At 39.2% G+C, this 14666-nt stretch overlaps 1 protein-coding gene across 1 annotated transcript; it reads right to left on the bottom strand.

Annotated features, from left to right (window-relative positions):
• Positions 1 to 4658: 4658 nt before the first annotated feature.
• On the bottom strand, positions 4659 to 6492 carry LOC126440398 (piggyBac transposable element-derived protein 4-like). The gene is made up of 2 exons (XM_050090671.1): positions 6378 to 6492; positions 4659 to 6274 (listed from the first exon to the last, which is right to left on the bottom strand). The coding sequence occupies exons 1-2, from the start codon at positions 6490 to 6492 to the stop codon at positions 4659 to 4661; spliced, it is 1731 nt and encodes a 576-aa protein (XP_049946628.1).
• Positions 6493 to 14666: the final 8174 nt, after the last annotated feature.

Consider the following 14666-nt stretch of genomic DNA (forward strand, 5'->3'; position numbering starts at 1 on the left):
TATTGACGATCAAACACAGAAATTGCATCGGAATTAAATACAAATGGCACAATGCCGACTTAAGAACAAGTAGACTGACTCTTTTTACTGACTATGTTCTGAACCATTCCGGTGACACTAGTTATAGATTCCGTTGCATCACTTCATGTTCACTGTATCCCTCTGACCCTCTTATTGACGGTGAAACACAGAAATTGCATCGGAATTAAATAGAAAAGGCACAATGCCGAGTTAAGTACAAGAAGACTGACTCTACTTACTGTCTGTGTTTGAACCATTCCAGTGACACTAGTTATTGTTTCCGATGCTCCACTTCAAGGTTTACTGTATCTCTTGGACCTTCTTATTGACGATGAAACACAGAAATTTCACCGAAATTAAATACAAAAGGCACAATGCCGACTTAAGTACAAGAAGACTGACTCTTCTTACTGACTATGTTTTGAACCATTCGTGTGACATTAGTTATAGATTCCGATGCTTCACTTCAGGTTAACTGTATCCCTCTGACTTTCTTATTGACGATGAAACATAGAAATTGCATCGGAAATAAATACAACAGGCACAATACTGACTTAAGTACATGTAGACTGAATCTTCCTACTGTCTATGTTTTGAACCATTCCTGTAACACTAGTTATAGATTCCGACGCTTCATTTCAGTTTTACTGTATCCCTTGGACCTTCTTAATGACGATGAAACACAGATAGTGCATCGGATTTAAATACAAAAGGCACAATGCCAACTTAAGTACAAGAAGAATGACTCTTCTTACTGACTATGTTTTGAACCATTCCTGTGACACTAGTTGTAGATTGCGATGCTTCACTTCTGGTTTAAAGTCTCTCTTGGACCGTCGTATTGATGATGAAACACAGAAATTTCATCGGAATTAAATACAAAAGGCACAATGCCGACTTACGTACAAGAAGACTGACTCTTCTTACTGACTATGTTTTGAACCATTCCTGTGACACTAGTTATGGATTCCGATGCTTCACTTCAGGTTTACTGTGTCCCATGGACCTTCTCATTGACGATGAAACACAGAAATTGCATCGGAATTAGATACACAAGGCACAATGCCGACTTAAGTACAACAAGACTGAATCTTCTTACTGACTACATCTTGATCTATACCTGTGACACTAGTTACAGATTCCGATGCTTCACTTCAGGTTTACTGTATCCCTTGGACCTTCTTATTGACGATGAAACACAGATATTGCATCAGAATTAAATACAAAAGAATGAATGCCGACTTAAGTACAAGAAGGCTGACTCTTCTTACTGTCTATGTTTTGAACCGTTCCTGTGACACTAGTTATAGCGTCCGATGCTTCACTCCAGGTTTACTGTATCCCTTGGACCTTCTTATTGACGATGAAACACAGAAATTGCATCGGAATTAAATAGAAAAGGCACAATGCCGACTTAAGTACAAGAAGACTGACTCTTCCTACTGTCTATGTTTTGAACCATTCCTGTGACACTAGTTATAGATTCCGATGCTTCACCTCAGGTTCACTGTATCCCTCTGACCTTCTTATTGACGATGAAACACAGAAATTGCATCGGAATTAAATACAAAAGGCACAATGCCGTCTTAAGTACAAGCAGACTCACTCTTCTTAATGTGTATGTTTTGAACCATTCCTGTGACACTAGTTAAAGATTCCGATGCTTCACTTCAGGTTTACTGTATCCCTTGGACCTTCTTATTGACGATGAAACACAGAAATTGCATCGAAAATAAATACAAAAGGCACAATGCCGACTTAAGTACAACAAGACTGACTCTTCTCACTGGATATGTTTTGAACCATTCCTGTAACACTAGTTATAGATTCCGATGCTTCACTTCAGGCTTACTGTATCCCTCTGACCTTCTTATTGACGATGAAACACAGAAATTGCATCGGAATTAAATACAAAAGGCACAATGCCGACTTAAGAAGACTTATCCTTCTTACTGACTATGATTTGAACCATTCCTGTGACACTAGTTTTGGATTCCGATGCTTCACTTCAGGTTTACTGTATTCCTTGGACCTTCTTATTGGCGATGAAACACAGAAATTGCATCGGAATTAAATACAAAAGGCACAATGTCGACTTAGGTACAAGAAGAATGACTCTTCTTACTGACTATATCTTGATCCATTCCTGTGACACTTGTTATAGATTCCGATGCTTCACTTCGGGATTACTGTATCCCTTGGACCTTCTTATTGACGATGAAACACAGGAATTGCATCGGAATTAAATACAAAAGGCACAATGCCGACTTAAGTACAAGAAGACTGACTCTTCTTACTGACTATGTTTTGAACCATTCCTGTGTCACTAGTTATAGATTCCGATGCTTCACTTCTGGTTTACTGTATCCCTCTGACCTTCTTATTGACGATGAAACACAGAAATTGCATCGGAAATAAATACAAAAGGCACAATACCGACTTAAGTACATGTAGACTGAATCTTCCTACTGTCTATGTTTTGAACCAATCCTGTGACACTAGTTATAGATTCCGATGCTTCATTTCTGGATTACTGCATCCCTCGGACCTTCTTAATGACGATGAAACACAGATAGTGCATCGGAATTAAATACAAAAGGTACAATGCCAACTTAAGTAGAAGAAGACTGACTCTTCCTACTGTCTATGTTTTGAACCATTCCTGTGACACTAGTTATAGTTTCCGATGCTTCACCTCAGGTTCACTCTATCCCTTGGACCTTCTTAATGACGATGAAACACAGAAATTGCAACGGAGTTAAATACAAAAGGCACAATGCCGACTTAAGTACAAGAAGACTGATTCTTCTCACTGACTATTTTGAACCATTCCTGTGACACTAGTTATAGATTACGATGCTTCACTTCAGGTTTACTGTATCCCTCTGACCTTCTTATTAACGATGAAATACAGATATTGCATCGGAATTAAATACAAAAGGCACAATGCCGACTTAAGTACAAGAAGACTGACTCTTCTTACTGACTATGTTTTGAACCATTCCTGTGTCACTAGTTATAGATTCCGATGCTTCACTTTTGGTTTACTGTATCCCTTGGACCTTCGTATTGACGATGAAACACAGAAATTGCATGGGAATTAAATACAAAAGGCACAATGCCCAATGAAGTACAAGAAGACTGACTCTTCTTACTGACTATGTTTTGAACCATTCCTGTGATACTAGTTATGGATTCCGATGCTTCACTTCAGGTTTACTGTATCCCTTGGACCTTCGTATTGACGATGAAACACTGAAATTGCATCGGTATTAAATACATAAGGCACAGTGCCGACCTAAGTACGAGAAGACTGACTCCTCTTACCGACTATACCTTGATTCATTCCTGTGACACTAGTTATAGATTCCGATGCTTCACTTCAGGTTTACTGTATCCCTTGGACCTTATTATTGACGATGAGACACAGAAATTGCATCGGAATTAAATACAAAAGGCACAATGCCGACTAAAGGACAAGAAGACTGGATCTTCTTACTGCCTATGTTTTGAACCATTCCTGTGACACTAGTTATAGATTCCGATGCTTCACTTCATGTTTACTGTATCCCACTGACCTTCTCATTGACGATGAAACACAGAAATTGCATCTGAATTAAATACAAAAGGCACAATGCCGACTTAAGTGCAAGAAGACTGACTCTTCTTACTGTCTGTGTTTTGAACCATTCCTGTGACACTAGTTATAGATTCCGATGCTTCACACAAGGTTTACTGTATCCCTTGGACCTTCTTTTTGACGATGAAATACCGTAATTGCATCGGAATTAAATAGAAAAGGCACAATGCCGACTTAGGTACAAGACGACTGTCTCTTCTTACTGTCTATGTTTTGAACCATTTTCTGTGACACTAGTTATGGATTCCGATGCTTCACTTCAGGTTTACTGTATCCCTTGGACCTTATTATTGACGATGAAACACAGGAATTGCATCGGAATTAAATACAAAAGGCACAATGCCGACTTAAGTACAAGAAGACTGACTCTTCTTACTGACTATGTTTTGAACCATTCCTGTGGCACTAGTTATGGATTCCGATGCTTCACACAAGGTTTACTGTATCTCTTGGACCTTCTTATTGACGATGAAACACCGTAATTGCATCGGAATTAAATAGAAAAGGCACAATCCCGACTTAGGTACAAGAACACTGACTCTTCTTACTGACTATATATTGATCCATTCCTGTGACACTAGTTATAGATTCGGATGCTTCACTTCAGGTTTATTGTATACCTTGGACCTTCTTATTGACGACGAAACACAGAAATTGCATCGGAATTAACACTCTCTGTACCAGGCCTATTTTATGCACCCGTCCCTAGAAACCGGGCAATTTTACCAATATTAAAAAAATTACTGCATCAAATCTACTGTTTGGATTGTGGCAAATTTGGTACCATCTTGAAGCTGCACATTTCTACTTTAATTCTGAGTGAAAGAAACTACTTTACAATGCACAGCTTTAAGGTACAGTTATAGAAATCACTTAGATGTTTTAAGAATTTAGAAAAAGTCATACGAATAAGGGAATACAATTGTGATTTATTTTTAACCAAAATTGTGGCACTACATTACATGTTTCTGATAGTATACAGTATTACATATAAATTTCACACAGAATCATATTGTTTTTTAGTGTGGAAAATTTTAAAGCAAGGTTCCAGGCAGAGTGCAACGCCACACTGTTCACATTCGTATCGTGTCTCTTTGCGAGAAGCCTTGCCACTCTGTTTCTTGCTCCTGGAACTGCACACGTGACACACACGAGCAGCATACTTCTTAGTAGTTGCAGGTATGTGCTGCAAAAAATGTCTCTTTGTTAGCCGACCTACAGTTCCTTCATTTCTTGGAATGAATTCAAGTGTGTCGTCTTCAACAAGCTGAACTGCAAGCACTGTTATAAAGTCTGTTATTGTAATTTTCTTCCTGTGCACTGCATTGTACAGCCAAAATGCATTTGATACTCCCATAAGCAGCAAATGGAAATATAATTTTCGCCACCATTTCACAGTTCTGTGCTGGAACGGATTGTACTGCAGGCGTTGGTCTCCAATATCCACTCCAATTTTATTGAGGTTGTAATCAAGTACCTGAAGTGGTTTCAATACTACAGACCCATTTCTCTTAGTATGCGTACCAAATGTTGCTTGATGCCTTGTAGACAATGTATACACATCTCTCTTATCTTTCCACTTCATTGCCAATACATTATCTTTACGCCGAAAAGACATTTCGCCCTTTTTCAGCTTAGCAGATACTAAATCTTTAGGCAATCCTTTCCTGGATTTGTTCACAGTACCAACAGCTCCAGTGCCTTTCTCTGCCAGTTGCTGAAATAGCTCTGGACTGGAATAAAATCGATCTAAATACACAGTGTGGCCTTTGTTCAGCAAGCTGCTGTCAGACAACAATCGCAAAATAACCGCAGACGAAGAATTGTCAACAATATGCTTACCAGCATAAACTTCAAAATTTACAACATAGCCACTACTGGCTTCAGCAACAGCATATACTTTCAGTCCATACTTATGAGGCTTATTTTGCATGTAAACACGGAAACTCACACGACCTCGAAATGGGCAAATTCCTTCATCAATTGTCACTTTTTCTGAGGGACGATATGCCTGGATACATCGCTCCTTCAAATTATTATAATATGGCAAAACTTTGTAAAGTGGATGAAATCCATCTTCGCCTGGTTTTTTCTGATTTGAATTGTCAACAAGATGCAAGCATGACAGTATCTGAGTGAAACGCAAACGGCTCATGACATGGGGACAAAAGTTACAACTAAGAACAGGATTAGTGCTCCAATGGTCCGCAATTTTTGGCTTTTTCGAAACACACATGTGGAAAATAATACCCAAGAAACGCCTCATCTCACTTATAGTCACTGGCTTCCACGAACTCAAAACTGAATGGGGCTTCAGATTATTTCCTCTTCTTTTCTTCTGTATTGTCTGTGATGCATACAAATTTGTCTGTCTCTTGAGTTCATTTACGTCACTGTCAGTAAGGAACACTTTACTGCAATCCAGTACAGAACTCGACTCATCAATATCCACTAGTATCTGCCTGGGTGTCGTGTTGACAGGCAGAGGTCGGTAGGTGTCAACTGCAGTCCACTCACTGTCTTTCGGATACGGCACAGCTGCTGGATTTGAAGCAACACCTTCAACATCATTCTCGTCTTCATCTGAAGACAAACTGTCATCAATCTCGTCTTCTAAAAAGAATATCACATTATGTGTAACTACATACATCGTTTACACATGTTCAACAGATATGTGCGTACTGCACAATTACGTGGAAAATTCGGAAATACGTACCTTCAAACACACCATTGCATTCAGAATCGTCTGAATCACTCTCTACATTATCCAGAGTGTCGCTATGATTGATCAAATCCGCAATTTCTGCGTCTGATAAACCGCGCCGAAACATGATGACAAACAACTGAATGATATACAGACTGAGAACGCAAAGATAAGTTTTAACATGAATTACAGCGCTGCCGTGACATCTATGGACGCATTTTGTTAATAAACATCTGAAAAACGTATAGCGCTGGCCAAACCCGTAGAAATAACGTTGCAGTGTTTTGAATGAAATTAAATGTAGCGGCCCGTAAATTTTACGGGCTTGGTGATTTTCGCGCGATCCCAGGCCCGTAAATTTTACGGGCTTGGCGCTTAGAGTGTTAAATACAAAAGGCACAATGCCGGCTTACGTACAAGAAGACTGACTCTTCTTACTGACTATGATTTGAACAATTCCTGTGACACTAGTTGTAGATCCCGATGCTTCACTTCATGTTTACTGTATCCCTCTGACGTTCTTATTAACGATGAAACACAGATATTGCATCGGAATTAAATACAAAAGGCACAATGCTGACTTAAGTACAAGAAGACTGACTCTTCTTACTGACTATGTTTTGAACCATTCCTGTGACACTAGTTATAGATTACGATGCTTCACTTCCGGTTTACTGTATCCCTTGGACCTTCGTATTGACGATGAAACACAGAAATTGCATCGGAATTAAATAGAAAAGGCACAATGCCGTCTTAAGTACAAGCAGACTGACTCTTCTTAGTGTCTATGTTTTGAACCATTCCTGTGACGCTAGTTAAAGATTCCGATGCTTCACTTCAGGTTTACTGTATCCGTTGGAGCTTCTTATTGACGATGAAACACAGAAATTGCATCGGAATTGAATACAAAAGGCACAATGCCTACTTAAGTTCAAGATGACTGGCTCTTCTTACTGAGTATGTTTTGAACCATTCCTGTGACACTAGTTGTAGATTCCGAGGCTTCACTTCAGGTTTACTGTATCCCTAGGACGTTCTCATTGACGATGAAACACAGAAATTGCATCGGAACTAAATACAAAAGGCACAATGCCGACTTAAGTATAAGAAGACTGACTCTTTACTGCTGTCTATGTTTGAACCATTCCTGTGTCATTAGTTATAGATTCCGATGCTTCACTTCAGGGTTACTGTATCCTTTGGACCTTCTTATTGGCGACGAAACACAGAAATTCCATCCTAGTTAAATAGAAAATGCACAATGCCGACTTAAGTACAAGAAGAATGACTGTTCTTACTGTCTATGTTTCGAACCATTGCTGTGACACTAGTTATAGATTCCGATGCTTCACCTCAGGTCCACTGTATCCCGCTGACCTTCTTATTGACGATGAAACAAAGAAATTGCATCGGAATTAAATAGAAAAGGCACAATGCCGTCTTAAGTACAAGCAGACTGACTCTTCTTAGTGTCTATGTTTTGAACCATTCCTGTGACGCTAGTTACAGATTCCGATGCTTCACTTCAGGTTTACTGTGTCCCTAGGACCTTCTTATTGACGATGAAACACAGATATTGCATCGGAATTAAATACAAAAGGCAAAATGGCGACTTAAGTACAAGAAGACAGACTCTTCTTACTGACAGTTTTGAACCATTCCTGTGACACTAGATATAGATTCCGATGCTTCACTTCAGGTTTACTGTATCCCTCTGACGTTCTTATTAACGATGAAACGCAGATATTGCATCGGAATTAAATACAAAAGGCACAATGCCGACTTAAGTACAAGAAGACTGACTCTTCTTACTGACTATGTTTTGAACCATTCCTGTGACACTAGTTATAGATTCCGATGCTTCACTTGTGGTTTACTGTATCCCTTGGACCGTCGTATTGATGATGAAACACAGAAATTTCATCGGAATTAAATACAAAAGGCACAATGCCGACTTTCGTCCAAGAAGGCTGACTCTTCTTACTGACTATGTTTTGAACCATTCCTGTGACACTAGTTATGGATTCCGATGCTTCACTTCAGGTTTACTGTATCCCATGGACCTTCTTATTGACGATGAAACACAGAAATTGCATCGGAATTAGATACAAAAGGCACAATGCCGACTTAAGTACAAAAAGACTGACTCTTCTTGCTGACTATATCTTGTTCCATTCCTGTGACACTAGTTATAGATTCCGATGCTTCACTTCAGGTTTACTGTATCCCTTGGACCTTCTTATTGACGATGAAACACAGAAATTGCATCGGAATTAAATACAAAAGAAACAATGGCGAATTAAGTACAAGAAGGCTGACTCTTCTTACTGTCTATGTTTTGAACCGTTCCTGTGACACTAGTTACAGAGTCCGATGCTTCACTCCAGGTTCACTGTATCCCTTGAACCTTCTTATTGACGATGAAACACAGAAATTGCATCGGAATTAAATAGAAAAGGCACAATGCCGACTTCAGTACAAGAAAACTGACTCTTCCTACTGTCTATGTTTTGAACCATTCCTGTGACACTAGTTATAGATTCCGATGCTTCACCTCGGGTTCACTGTATCCCTCTGACCTTCTTATTGACGATGATTCACAGAAATTGCATCGGAATTAAATACAAAAGGCACAATGCCGACTTAAGAAGACTTACCCTTCCTACTGACTATGATTTGAACCATTCCTGTGACACTAGTTTTGGATTCCAATGCTTCACTTCAGGTTTACTGTATTCCTTGGACCTTCTTATTGACGATGAAACACAGAAATTGCATCGGAATTAAATACAAAAGGCACAATGTCGACTTAAGTACAAGAAGAATGACTCTTCTTTCTGACTATATCTTGATCCATTCCTGTGACACTAGTTATAGATTCCGATGCTTCACTTGGGGATTACTGTATCCCTTGGACCTTCTTATTGACGATGAAACACAGGAATTGCATCGGAATTGAATGCAAAAGCCACAATGCCGACTTAAGTACAAGAAGACTGACTCTTCTTACTGACTATGATTTGAACCATTCCTGTGACACTAGTTGTAGATTCCGATGCTTCACTTCAGGTTTATTGTATCCCTCTGACCTTCTTATTAACGATGAAACACAGATATTGCATCGGAATTAAATACAAAAGGCACAATGCCAACTTAAGTACAAGCAGACTGACTCTTCTTACTGACTATGATTTGATCCATTCCTGTGACACTAGTTATAGATTCCGATGCTTCACCTCAGGTTCACTGTATCCCTCTGACCTTCTTATTGACGATGAAACACAGAAATTGCATCGGAATTGAATAGAAAAGGCACAATGCCGTCTTAAGTACAAGCAGACTGACTCTTCTTAGTGTCTACGTTTTGAACCATTCCTGTGACACTAGTTAAAGATTCCGATGCTTCTCTTCAGGTTTGCTGTATCCCTTATACCTTCTTATTGGCGATGAAACACAGAAATTGCATCGAAAATAAATACAAAAGGCACAATGCCGACCTAAGTACAACAAGACTGACTCTTCTTACTGGATATGTTTTGAACCATTCCTGTGACACTAGTTATAGATTCCGATGCTACACTTCAGGTTTAGTGTATCCCTCTGACCTTCTTATTGACGATGAAACACAGAAATTGCATCGGAAATAAATACAAAAGGCACAATACCGACTTAAGTACATGTAGACTGAATCTTCCTACTGTCTATGTTTTGAACCATTCCTGTGACACTAGTTATAGATTCCGATGCTTCATTTCAGGATTACTGCATCCCTCGGACCTTCTTAATGACGATGAAACACAGATAGTGCATCGGAATTAAATACAAAAGAGACATTGCCAACTTAAGTAGAAGAAGACTGACTCTTCCTACTGTCTATGTTTTGAACCATTCCTGTGACACTAGTTATAGTTTCCAATGCTTCAGCTCAGGTTCACTCTATCCCTTGGACCTTCTTACTGACGATGAAACACAGAAATTGCAACGGAGTTAAATACAAAAGGCACAATGCCGACTTAAGTACAAGAAGACTGACTCTTCTTACTGACTGTTTTGAACCATTCCTGTGACACTAGTTATAGATTACGATGCTTCACTTCAGGTTTACTGTATCCCTCTGACCTTCTTATTAACGATGAAACACAGATATTGCATCGGAATTAAATACAAAAGGCACAATGCCGACTTAAGTACAAGAAGACTGACTCTTCTTACTGACTATGTTTTGAACCATTCCTGTGTCACTAGTTATAGATTCCGATGCTTCACTTCCGGTTTACTGTATCCCTTGGACCTTCGTATTGACGATGAAACACAGAAATTGCATGGGAATTGAATACAAAAAGCATTGCCCAATGAAGTACAAGAAGACTAACTCTTCTTACTGACTATGTTTTGAATCATTCCTGTGATACTAGTTATGGATTCCGATGCTTCACTTCAGGTTACTGTATCCCTTGGACCTTATTATTGACGATGAGACACAGATATTGCATCGGAATTAAATACAAAAGGCACAATCCCGACTTAGGTACAAGACGACTGTCTCTTCTTACTGTCTATGATTTGAACCATTTTCTGTGACACTAGTTATGGATTCCGATGCTTCACTTCAGGTTTACTGTATCCCCTGGACCTTCTTATTGACGATGAAACACAGAAATTGCATCGGAATTAAATACAAAAGGCACATTGCCGACTTATGTACAAGAACACTGACTCTTCTTACTGACTATATATTGATCCATTCCTGTGACACTAGTTATAGATTCGGATGCTTCACTTCAGGTTTACTGTATACCTTGGACCTTCTTATTGACGACGAAACACAGAAATTGCATCGGAATTAAATACAAAAGGCACAATGCCGACTTACGTACAAGCAGATTGACTCTTCTTAGTGTCTATGTTTTGAACCATTCCTGTGACGCTAGTTACAGATTCCGATGCTTCACTTCAGGTTTACTGTGTCCCTTGGACCTTCTTATTGACGATGAAACACAGATATTGCATCGGAATTAAATACAAAAGGCAAAATGGCGACTTAAGTACAAGAAGACTGACTCTTCTTACTGACAGTTTTGAACCATTCCTGTGACACTAGATTTAGATTCCGATGCTTCACTTCAGGTTTACTGTATCCCTCTGACGTTCTTATTAACGATGAAACGCAGATATTGCATCGGAATTAATAACAAAAGGCACAATGCCGACTTAAGTACAAGAAGACTGACTCTTCTTACTGACTATGTTTTGAACCATTCCTGTGACACTAGTTATAGATTCCGATGGTTCACTTCTGGTTTACTGTATCCCTTGGACCGTCGTATTGATGATGAAACACAGAAATTTCATCGGAAATAAATACAAAAGGCACAATGCCGACTTTCGTACAAGAAGACTGACTCTTCTTACTGACTATGTATCGAACCATTCCTGTGACACTAGTTATGGATTCCGATGCTTCACTTCAGGTTTACTGTATCCCATGGACCTTCTTATTGACGATGAAACACAGAAATTGCATCGGAATTAGATACAAAAGGCACAATGCCGACTTAAGTACAAAAAGACTGACTCTTCTTGCTGACTATAATTTTTTCCATTCCTGTGACACTAGTTATAGATTCCGATGCTTCACTTCAGGTTTACTGTATCCCTTGGAGGTTCTTATTGACGATGAAACACAGAAATTGCATCGGAATTAAATACAAAAGAAACAATGCCGAATTAAGTACAAGAAGTCTGACTCTTCTTACTGTCTATGTTTTGAACCGTTCCTGTGACACTAGTTATAGAGTCCGATGCTTCACTCCTGGTTCACTGTATCCCTTGAACCTTCTTATTGACGATGAAACACAGAAATTACATCGCAATTAAATACAAAAGGCACAATGCTGACTTCAGGACAAGAGGCCTGAATCTTCTTACTGCCTATGTTTTGAACAATTCCTGTGACACTACTTTTAGATTCCGATGCTTCACTTCAGGCTTACTGTATCCCTCTGACCTTCTTATTGACGACGAAACACAGAAATTGCATCGGAATTAAATACAAAAGGCACAATGCCTACTTAAGAAGACTTACTCTTCTTACTGACTATGTTTTGAACCATTCCTGTGACACTAGTTTTGGATTCCGATGCTTCACTTCAGGTTTACCGTATCCCTTGGACCTTCTAATTGACGGTGAAACACAGAAATTGCATCGGAATTAAATACAAAAGGCACAATGTCGACTTAAGTACAAGATGACTGACTCTTCTTACTGACTCAATCTTGATCCATTCCTGTGACACTAGTTATAGATTCCGATGCTTCACTTCGGGTTTACTGTATCCCTTGGACCTTCTCATTGACGAGGAAACACAGAAATTGCATCGGAATTAAATACAAAAGGCACAAAGCCGACTTAAGTACAAGAAGACTGACTCTTTTTACTGACTATGATTTGAACCATTCCTGTGACACTAGTTGTAGATTCCGATGCTTCACTTCAGGTTTATTGTATCCCTCTGACCTTCTTATTAACGATGAAACACAGATATTGCATCGGAATTAAATACAAAAGGCACAATGCCGACTTAAGTACAAGAAGACTGACTCTTCTTACTGACTATGTTTTGATCCATTCCTGTGACACTAGTTATAGATTCCGATGCTTCACTTCTGGTTTACTGTATCCCTTGGAGCTTCGTATTGACGACGAAACACAAAAATTGCATCGGAATTAAATACAAAAGGCACAATGCTGACTCAAGTACAAGAAGACTGACTCTTCCTACTGACTATGTTTGAACGAATCCTGTGACATTAGTTATTGTTTCCGATGCTTCACTTCAGGTTTACTGTATCCTTTCGACCTTCCTATTGGCAACGAAACACAGAAATTGCATCGGAACAAAATACAAAAGGCACAATGCCGACTTAAGTACAAGAAGACTGACTCTTCCTACTGTCTATGTTTGAACGAATCCTGTGACATTAGTTGTAGATTCCGATGCTTCACTTCAGGTTTACTGTATCCTTTGGACCTTCCTATTGGCGACGAAACACAGAAATTGCATCGGAATTAAATAGAAAAGGCACAATGCCGACTTAAGTACAAGCAGACTGACTCTTCTCACTGGATATATTTTGAACCTTTCCTGTGACACTAGTTATAGATTCCGATGCTTCACTTTAGGTTCACTCTATCCCTTGGACCTTCTTATTGACGATGAAACACAGAAATTGCAACGGAGTTAAATACAAAAGGCACAATGCCGACTTAAGTACAAGAAGACTGACTCTTCTTACTGAATGTTTTGAACCATTCCTGTGACACTAGTTATAGATTACGATGCTTCACTTCAGGTTTACTGTATCCCTCTGACCTTCTTATTAACGATGAAACACAGATATTGCATCGGAATTAAATACAAAAGGCACAATGCCGACTTAAGTACAAGAAGACTGACTCTTCATACTGACTATGTTTTGAACCATTCCTGTGTCACTAGTTATAGATTCCGATGCTTCACTTCTGGTTTACTGTATCCCTTGGACCTTCGTATTGACGTTGAAACACAGAAATTGCATGGGAATTAAATACAAAAGGCACAATACCCAATGAAGTACAAGAAGACTGACTTTTCTTACTGACTATGTTTTGAACCATTCCTGTGACACTAGTTATGGATTCCGATGCTTCACTTCAGGTTTACTGTATCCCTTGGACCTTCGTATTGACGATGAAACACTGAAATTGCATCGGTATTAAATACAAGAGGCACAGTGCCGACCAAAGTACGAGAAGACTGACTCCTCTTACTGACCATACCTTGATTCATTCCTGTGACACTAGTTATAGATTCCGATGCTTCACTTCAGGTTTACTGTATCCCTTGGACCTTATTATTGACGATGAAACACAGAAATTGCATCGGAATTAAACACAAAAGGCACAATGCCGACTAAAGGACAAGAAGACTGGATCTTCTTACTGCCTATGTTTTGAACCATTCCTGTGACACTAGTTACAGATTCCGATGCTTCACTTCAGGTTTACTGTATCCCTCTGACCTTCTCATTGACGATGAAACACAGAAATTGCATCTGAATTAAATACAAAAGGCACAATGCCGACTTAAGTGCAAGAAGACTGACTCTTCTTACTGTCTATGTTTTGAACCATTCCTGTGACACTAGTTATAGATTCCGATGCTTCACACAAGGTTTACTGTATCCCTTGGACCTTCTTATTGACGATGAAACACCGAAATTGCATCGGAATTAAATAGAAAAGGCACAATGCCGACATAG

Source organism: Schistocerca serialis, unplaced genomic scaffold, assembly GCF_023864345.2.
Source record: "Schistocerca serialis cubense isolate TAMUIC-IGC-003099 unplaced genomic scaffold, iqSchSeri2.2 HiC_scaffold_1363, whole genome shotgun sequence".
NCBI lineage: Eukaryota > Metazoa > Arthropoda > Insecta > Orthoptera > Acrididae > Schistocerca > Schistocerca serialis.